Source organism: Oreochromis aureus, linkage group 3 (genome assembly GCF_013358895.1).
Source record: "Oreochromis aureus strain Israel breed Guangdong linkage group 3, ZZ_aureus, whole genome shotgun sequence".
Lineage (NCBI taxonomy): Eukaryota > Metazoa > Chordata > Actinopteri > Cichliformes > Cichlidae > Oreochromis > Oreochromis aureus.
In genome coordinates, this window is record NC_052944.1 from 40,186,827 (window position 1) to 40,195,917 (window position 9,091).

Here is a 9,091-nt window from a genome sequence, read left to right on the forward strand (position 1 = left end):
TAACTTTTATAGTAGTTTTCAAATGAGTTTTGTATTTCTTTAGCAGTGTAACATATTTTTTGGGTCTCTTCATCCTTTATACTGTAAATTCTTCTTTCTTCTTCCTGCTTTCTAATTCTCCAAGCCAATAATTTCTTTGCCCTAGGGCCATAATCATAGTATTTTTGCTTAACAAATCTAGCTTTTATTTCTTCTTGTCTGTCGTATATATCATTTAATCTCCGTTTTACTGAATTTATCTCTTCCAGTGTTTGAGGGTCTTTAACAGTGGCGTGTTTAGTCTCTAAGTTCTTTAATATGAGTAGTAATTTATTAATTTGCATTTGTTTCTCTTTCTTTTTGTATGAGGACCACATGATCAATTTTCCTCTCATTACTGCTTTAGATGCATCCCATGTAACACTTGGGGACACCTCTTGATTATCATTTAATTCACAGTAGTTATTATACTCCTTTCTTATGAACTGTATACACCTGGTATCATTTAACAAGCTTGTATTCAACTTCCAGCTAGTCTGTTTTATTTCAGTCTCCAGATGTATAGACAAATAAACACCTGCATGGTCTGATATATCTTTTACTCCTAGGTTACATCTGAGAATTCTATGTCTGTCTGTGTTAAACATAAAAAAATAATCTAACCTGGAGTATACTTTATGGGGTATGAGAAAAACGTATAGCCCCTTCCCTTGGGATGTAGCTCCTCCAAACATCTATCATATTTCCTTCTAGAAGAAGCTTTTAACTGTTTTTGTCTCCCGAGTCGTCCTTTTAGTTTTGTTGTTGGAATCTAAGTGGGGCTGTAGTTGTATATTCCAATCCCCACCACAGATAAGGGTTCCTTTAGTGTGTTCAGCAATCAGATTAAATAATTTCTTAATAAGTTCCTGATCATTGCCTGGCGGTCTGTAAACATTTAACAGAGTCACTGGTTTATGATCAATTCGACACACTACCATGACAAATCGTCCTTTTCTATCCCTTATTTGTTGAATTAATTGAAAATGTATTTTATTTGCAATCAGTATTGTAACCCCCCTTGCACATTTCTGTCTATATGATGAATAGTATACATGTTTGAACCCCAAGCGTTTTAACTGCTCATGTTCCATATTGTTTAAATGGGTCTCCTGCCAAAATATTATATCATGGCTTTCCCTTCTCATCTTAGTTGCTATCTTTTTCCTCTAATGGGGTTTTGAAGACCATTAACATTCAATGATATTATCCTATATTCCTGAAATGACATGGTTGTCTCCTAAAATAACATCTGTAAAATAAACTCTCCCGCCCGAGCGATCAGTCCTGAAATAAACAACCTGTGCCATGAAAACCAACAATTAAACTTACAAACTGAACATGACTTCCAAATAAGAAGTAAAAAAAAAACTTCTAAATCAGCGAGGGGAATTCTCCGTGCGGAGGGCCCCTCGTGGGAGTATGGTGTCTGTTCCAGTTCCATCACAACTCCCATTAGGCGGCGACAACGCGCTTCACTCATCTCAGTTCGGTGGTCCTTTGCTAAAACTCTATCAGACCACAGCTGTCTACTGATAAATTAACAGGATAACTATCTTAATATAATTATTAACCTACAATAATAGTGACCTCTATCTTAAGTTCTTCGTAAAGTTTTTCCTTGACTCTATTTAACAACCATAGACAAGAGTGTTTACTCACAGGAGCCTCTCAACTAGTTTAGTCTTTTAGATGAGATGGGTGGTGAAATCTCTTGAGTTTTTCCCGCGCCCATTTGACATCCACAGCTCGTCTCCGTCCTCCGTCCCGTCCGCTGACCTTCCACGAAGTGTCCTCTAGCCTTGCTTGAGCCTCGTCGATCCTTTGAGTTGGGTGGCGGCCAGGGGGTTCCCCCGATCCACCGTCTTCTCCTCTTTTCAACAATCCCTTTTTCTGAAGATCTAGTTTTGCTGATGACGCGCTCTCATAAGTAATCGGACCATCATTGTAGAAGACCCGGAGCCTCGCTGGAGCCGGTGTCTGAAATCGAATGCCTTTTTCCTTTAACATTTTCCGCAGCGGGGCGTATTCCTTTCGTTTCTGGATGATTTCTGCCGGGTAATCGTGGTCCACATAAATCCGACGTCCGTCTATATGTATATCCTTCTTCATCCATGCTTTTTTCAACACTTGCTCTTTGATACTATATTCAAGGAAGCAGACAATCATGGATCTAGGAGGCGCGTGTGAGGGAGGTCTCTGACCAAATGATCTATGGCAGCGTTGTATCCCCAACTCCAGGTCCTGCAGACCTAGTTCAGTTTTGAAAAGCTTCTCCACATATCCTGTCGGGTTATCAGATTCCTGGCCTTCCGGTATTCCAAATATACGAAGGTTGTTCCTCCGAGACCGAGCTTCTAAGTCAGTTAGTTTAGCCAGCATGCGTTGTTGTTCCTCTACGGTCTGAAGGAGCACCTCCCTAGCGCTCGTGCTCCACTCCTCCACCTCCCCCACTCTTTGCTCCATTTCTTCTACTCTCGTCTCCATGTTTTTCAAGTTGGTCCCTACTTCGTCCAACTTCTTATTTATCTCCTCTTTAAAGCTCCCAAATTCTTGCTTCATGTCGCCTCTCACCGTCTCCCAAGCATCGCTGAAATATTTTTTCATGTCTGTGTGACTTATCATAATTTCTTCTCGGATAGCCTCCATGTTAGCTTGGATGGCGGCCATCGTAGTCTGGGTGACTTCACTCCCGTCTCCCGTCGCCATTTCTTCGCTCTCTTCGTCAGTTTTCCTTTCTGTGGTTTTTATCTTTCTAGTTTTATATTTCCCCATAAATATTTATCGAAAGTTGATATTATCCGTGTTGAAAAAAATGGGGGAATACTGGACCATCACTAAGAGCTCCCAACTATGCTTCCACTCGCTCCGCCGCCATACCGGAAGCCGCGTTTAGCGCAAATCTTGTGTAGTTAGTGTGTAGTGTAGTCAATAGTTTTGTTGTGTGTGTCAGAACAATGAGGCGACTGCTGAATGTTACAGGTGTTACAGGAGTGATACATCTCCTGTTGTCAGGCCTGCAGGTATCAGGCTGTTGTTCTCCTTTATCTCATAGTGGACAGAAATTATTTTTGGAGTGGCACAAATAATTTGTGTGGCATCAAATTTGATGCAGAACAGCTGATTGTTCTGTAAATAGTTTGAAATGTTTATTTAAAAAAATGCCTTGGCTGCATTTTTAGGTAAACAGCTGCAAAAAACTTGTTTGCATAACTCAGTAACTTTTTTGAAGAAGTAACTCTATAATGAATTGCCCAACATTGGTCATTATTTACTGTATTTTGCAGACAGAGAGTTACAGGACTCTCTCACAGACCACAGACTCATAATACAAGTCAGAGCTTTATAAAAAGGAAGAAAGTTGTGTTTTCAAAATTGGAGTTCAAGTTATTTTTACTTCCAATAGTGTTAACATACTACATAGGTCATGAACAAGATTTTTTTTTAATTTTCATTGTAAGTGGGCTAAAGCAGTTAATTAAAAGTAGTCTAACATAAATGTAAATGCTGTAATTTGATTATTTTAATAAACCATGTAACTTGGATGGATGCAATGCTGGCGTTACCACAGTGCACACGTCTAATGTTGCTCACAGTGGTCCAAGGGATCGCTCAGGGAGTTTGTGTGTTCGCTCAGACACATAAAAAATTAGAGAGAACGTTGTCCACAACACAATGTGATGGGGGAAATCAGCTGTGTTTTGATGCCCAATTTATTTTGAATCTGGCGCGAACCGGCGAGCCAGTTCCTGAATCAGTCACATGGTACGGGCTGCCCGCGAGGCCTCGATCGTCACTGCATAAGTAATCAAGGCAAGCCTCGATACGCGCTTCACAAAACCTCCCCCGAGATCACCCGACACACGCTTCGAAGCTTTGACACACAGGACACATCACTACCAGTTGGTGGCGGTAATGAGTCACATCGTTGTTTGCCAACCGCCGACAAACCACAAAGAAGAAGACGAAGTACTGCGCGTGCACACAGCGGAAAGTAGACTTACGGAGGAACGATTATAGCCACAGTCATCATACTTGTTATCTACGACGGGGACTTTTGTGTTTTTTTTCCCAAGTCGGCTAAGGCAAATATATGTCACTGTGCTGAGCTTTCTTACTGCTACGTTTCTGTTTCTCATGCGTGATCGGATAGATACAGGCTCTCGTAGCTCGGAAAGCTTGGTCTCTCTCCTAGTCCAACTACAAAGCCGGCCTTCTCCGCTGGGGGATCTTTAGTTCGGGTTATTCTGAGAGGAGATCCAGAGTGAGCACATTATAATTATATTAGTTTCCTAACTCGATAACTGTCTACAGAGTTTCTCTCTCTTAGCTAATTTTGTTTTCGTCTGTACGTTCTGTTCAGCCCCTGTCATTTTGTCTGCCTGGAACTTCCAGCAGTTCAGGACCTTAATTTTTTTTAATCATTTGTGTTCAGCTATTTGTTTTCCTTCATATGAAGATGTTGTACTGAGTATTATGATTTGATGAGGTGGATAGAATACAACAGATTTCACAATTAATAACAGTAATGTGTCTTTTAAGATGGCGTTGATCTAGCGGCAGACTGTTGTAGCAGCTCACTGTCTTCGTAAGCACCCCCCCCCTCCAAATTTCTTTTTGTTCCTACTATTTTGTTTTAATTATTTTGTTTTTGATACTATTAGCTCTATATTTATCTTTTTATCTAATATTTATCCATCATAACTCTGTTTCTACACTCAGTAAGTGCATGTTGTTTGTTGTATATTTGCTGCTATGACAACTTAGTTTTCCTCTGGGATTAATAAGGTTTTTCTGATTCCGATGTTGGTGCTGAACCTATGAGGCACAATAATGCTACACAATACAATGGTCTGCAGTAGTGCCTTATAATAATACAATAAATTTAACTGGATTAAAAAATAAAAATCTTTTTGCTGTCACAGGCGACTGGCAGGAGGCGAAGAGTCTGCTGGAGGAGCAGCTCAGCAGCTGTGGTAAGAAACATCGGTTCTTCATCGAAGGTGACAAAGAAAAATCGCCAACATTATTCTACAGACATTAATTGGTTATTAGTTTAATAATAATAATAACATCTAATTCTGTACACACTGACATTTTGCCTGTTTATCCCAAATGAGAGACAAATCATTGCTGAAGAAAAATATTCTCAACCTGCTTACATTAAATCAATGGATGGATGGAATTAGCTGTTTTTAACCCTCCCGAAAATAAGCTTCTCAAGGATCAGTTTTTGGTCTTGTATTTTTTTTAACCTTTACACACTCTACATGCTGCTATCATAAAGTATCTAATAATATGTTCTAGTGTTGCACATGATACATTTTTCACAGCTGATACACAGTTGTGCTCTATTTCCTCTGATAATCTCTGATAGCGTGTTTTGTAAATAGTATTACATCCTCTGCACACTTTGGCTGCTCTGAAAAAGAAGGCAACAAACCAGAGAAGTTTGACTTCCTGGAAGAACTTATAAGTACACCTACACTGAAGATATCTTCTTTTGACCTGGACAAGAAAAAGCCCTCTGTAAAGTTATGAAATCTTAGTAAATGAGGAAAACAGGAACAGCTCTGTAGCCAGGCTGATTAAGCCACCGGTCAAATGTTTGGATACACCTTCTCATGACTTTTCTATTTTATAATGACTTTTTACATTATAGATTCTAATTGAAAGCATCAAAACTCCAAATGAACACATATGGAATTAGGAGACAAAAAACTGTTAAATAACTCAAAACATATTCATATTTTAGATTCTTAAAAATTTTAGATTCTTTAAAATAGCCACCCCTTGCTTTGATTACTACTTTTCACACTGTGTGTGTGAGTGTTTGTCTGTGTGTGTGTGTGTGTGTGTGTGTGTGTGTGTGTGTGTGTGTGTGTGTGTGTATAGATATATGTATGTATATGTACACTTTATAGGTTTTGTTAAGTGGATGTCACTGTTTTAGTTCTTTGTCATCATAGGCAAAAGAAGGGAAAGTGTGCCGAAACCTCTCCAAATTTATGACCTCAACAAAAACCAACCAATGCCAGCAAGTAAAGATGAACGAGTTGTGATCCGTGTGGAGAAGACTTTCATCACTATGAAGAAGGCCAGAAGACGCCAGCGCATTGACAGTGGAGACAGAAGCTTCACGTGCGATCAGTGTGGAAAGGCTTTTATTCGTAATAGCAGCTTAAAACAACATAAGCTCATCCACACTGGAGTTAAACCATTCAGCTGTGATCAATGTGGAATGTCTTTTTCTGACAATAGCAACTTAAAAAGACATCAGCTGGTCCACACTGGCATTAAACCATTCAGCTGTGATCAGTGTGGACAGGCTTTCACACATAATAGCAAGTTAAAAAAACACCAGCTTCTCCACACTGGATTAAAACCATTCAGCTGTGATCAGTGTGGAAAGACTTTCACTGTGAATGGCAACTTAAAAAGACATCAGCTTGTCCACACTGGCATTAAACCATTCAGCTGTGACCAGTGTGGAATGGCTTTTACTCAGAATGGCAGCTTAAAAAAACATCAGCTCGCTCACACTGGATTTAAACCATTTAGCTGTGATCAGTGTGGAATGGCTTTTACTCAGAATGGCAGCTTAAAAAAACATCAGCTCGCTCACACTGGATTTAAACCATTTAGCTGTGATCAGTGTGGAAAGACTTTCACTCAGAGTGGCAGCTTAAAAAAACATCAGCTCATCCACACTGGATTAAAAGCATTTAGCTGTGATCAGTGTGGAAAGGCTTTTACTGAAAATGGACACTTAAAAAGACATAAGCTCATCCACACTGGATTAAAACCATTTAGCTGTGATCAGTGTGGAAAGGCTTTTACTGAAAATGGCAACTTAAAACAACATCAGCTCATCCACACTGGATTAAAAGCAATTAGCTACAATCAGTGTGAAAAGTCTTTTTCTCCGAGTAATGGCTTAAAAGAACATCACCTCGTCCATTCTGCAGATAAACCATTCGTCTGTGCTCAGTGTGGAAAGTGTTTCACTGAGAATGGCAAGTTAAAACAACATCAGCTCGTCCACACTGGCATTAAACCATTCAGCTGCGATCAGTGTGGAAGGACTTTCACTCAGAATAGCAGCTTAAAAAAACATCAACTCATCCACACTGGATTAAAACCATTTAGCTGTGATCAGTGTGGAAAGTCTTTTACTGAAAATGGCAACTTAAAAAAACATCAGCTCATCCACACTGGATTAAAACCATTTAGCTGCGATCTGTGTGGAAAGTCTTTTACTCATAGTAACAGCTTAAAAGAACATCAGCTCATCCATACTACAGATAAACCATTCACCTGTGATCTGTGTGGAAAGTCTTTTACTCATAGCAAAAGCTTAAAAGATCATCTTCTCATCCACACTGGAATTAAATCATTTGTCTGTGGTCAGTGTGGAAAGGCTTTTACTCAGAGTAAAAATTTAAAAGAACATCAGCTCATCCACACTGGAATTAAACCATTCAGCTGTGATCAGTGTGGAAAATCTTTTACTCGGCGTAGAAACTTAAAAAAACATCATCTCCTCCACATTGGAGTTAAACCATTCACCTGTGATCAGTGTGGAAAGTCTTTTAGCTGCATGAGCTCCTTGAAAGAACATCAGGCCATCCACACTGGAGTTAATTAATATTTAAGTGGTCAGTGCTGAAATGCGGCCACTTTTATGTAAACATTTAAAAAAATCAGATTGTTCACACTGTAATTGTAGCATGTTTGAATTGTGGAAATTGTGAAATTTGTGGAAATTCTTTCAAATTCATGACAAAACTGGCAGACCAATGTGACATTACTCTGACAAAGTTCTTTTGGACATCCTGGTCAATCATCTTATGTTTGAAGAGGCTCTACTGATTGCAGACTCCTATAGCTGTCATGGTACTGGGTCTTTGACCCAGTGCTTTTGGACATTAGCATTCCATTTTATTGAACATTGTAATATTTATTGTTTATTTCTATTTATGTTCTTTTAATTGTTTTTCTGCCTGATGTAATATTTATAATTTCTAGACTTTAGGTTCTGTTATCATACCTCCCCTCTTTTTCACATTCGGTGTTTTGTCAGCAGTGGCATTCCTAGCCTGTTTGGTGCCCTGGGCAAACACCCCCTCTGTCCCACACCCACAGATAACATATATGTATGTTTCATGTGAATAATATGTGAATATTATGTGTATATATGTGTATTAAAGATTGTACATGCATATAAAACATATAAAACATTCTACTGTAAAAACTTGTTGGAACCATACTATATATATGTATATATATATGTATATGTATATGTGTGTGTGTGTATATATATATATGTATATGTGTGTGTGTATATATATATATATGTATATGTGTGTGTGTGTGTATATATATATATATATATGTGTGTGTGTGTGTATATATATATATATATATATATATATATATATATATATATATATATATATATATATATATATATATATATATATATATATATATATATATATATATATATATATATATATATATATATATATATATATATGTATTTATATATATGTTTTGTGAGATCTAGTTTTGCGAGATCCCGAGTTAGTTTTGCGAGATCTCGCAAAAGTTCATCGTAATTTTTTTTTCTCCCATGTCCCTTGCCGGGCTCCGTAAGATGCTGCTCCAGCCAGCCAGAGAATCCCCCGCCGCCCCGCCCTCTCCTCCCTGTGCCGCAAGCAGCAGGTGCACCTCACAATCGGAGGGCGCCCTTACTCCCAGCAAATGGGCGGCAGAAAACCGATTGGTGCCTGGCTGATGATGGGGCAGCATGAATACGAGCAACTTTTTGGGGGGAGATGCCCGTGATGCCGCCCCCACCATGATGCCACCCTGGGCAACCGCCCATGTCGACCCTGTCAGTTTTTACCCCTGGGGTCCGTTCTTCGTACCTCGCTAAGTAAGTTAGCTGGATTTGATTGTTGACGATTTCGCGTGATCTTGGATCGTTCGGTTCTCCGAAGCTCATCCGGGACTTGCTGTCATAGCAACAGATCCGTGGCGTAAACCTGCTCGGGAGCAGGCTTACTTT

The 9,091-nt window shown here is 39.2% G+C and overlaps 1 protein-coding gene across 1 annotated transcript; it reads left to right on the forward strand.

Annotated features, from left to right (window-relative positions):
• The first annotated feature begins 3,941 nt into the window (after window positions 1-3,941).
• LOC120439336 (zinc finger protein 665-like) lies at window positions 3,942-8,275 on the forward strand. The gene is made up of 3 exons (XM_039610241.1): window positions 3,942-4,282; window positions 4,944-4,994; window positions 5,988-8,275. Exon 3 carries the CDS (start codon window positions 6,050-6,052, stop codon window positions 7,664-7,666), a length of 1,617 nt encoding a protein of 538 aa, XP_039466175.1. The 5' UTR covers window positions 3,942-4,282; window positions 4,944-4,994; window positions 5,988-6,049; the 3' UTR covers window positions 7,667-8,275.
• Window positions 8,276-9,091: the final 816 nt, after the last annotated feature.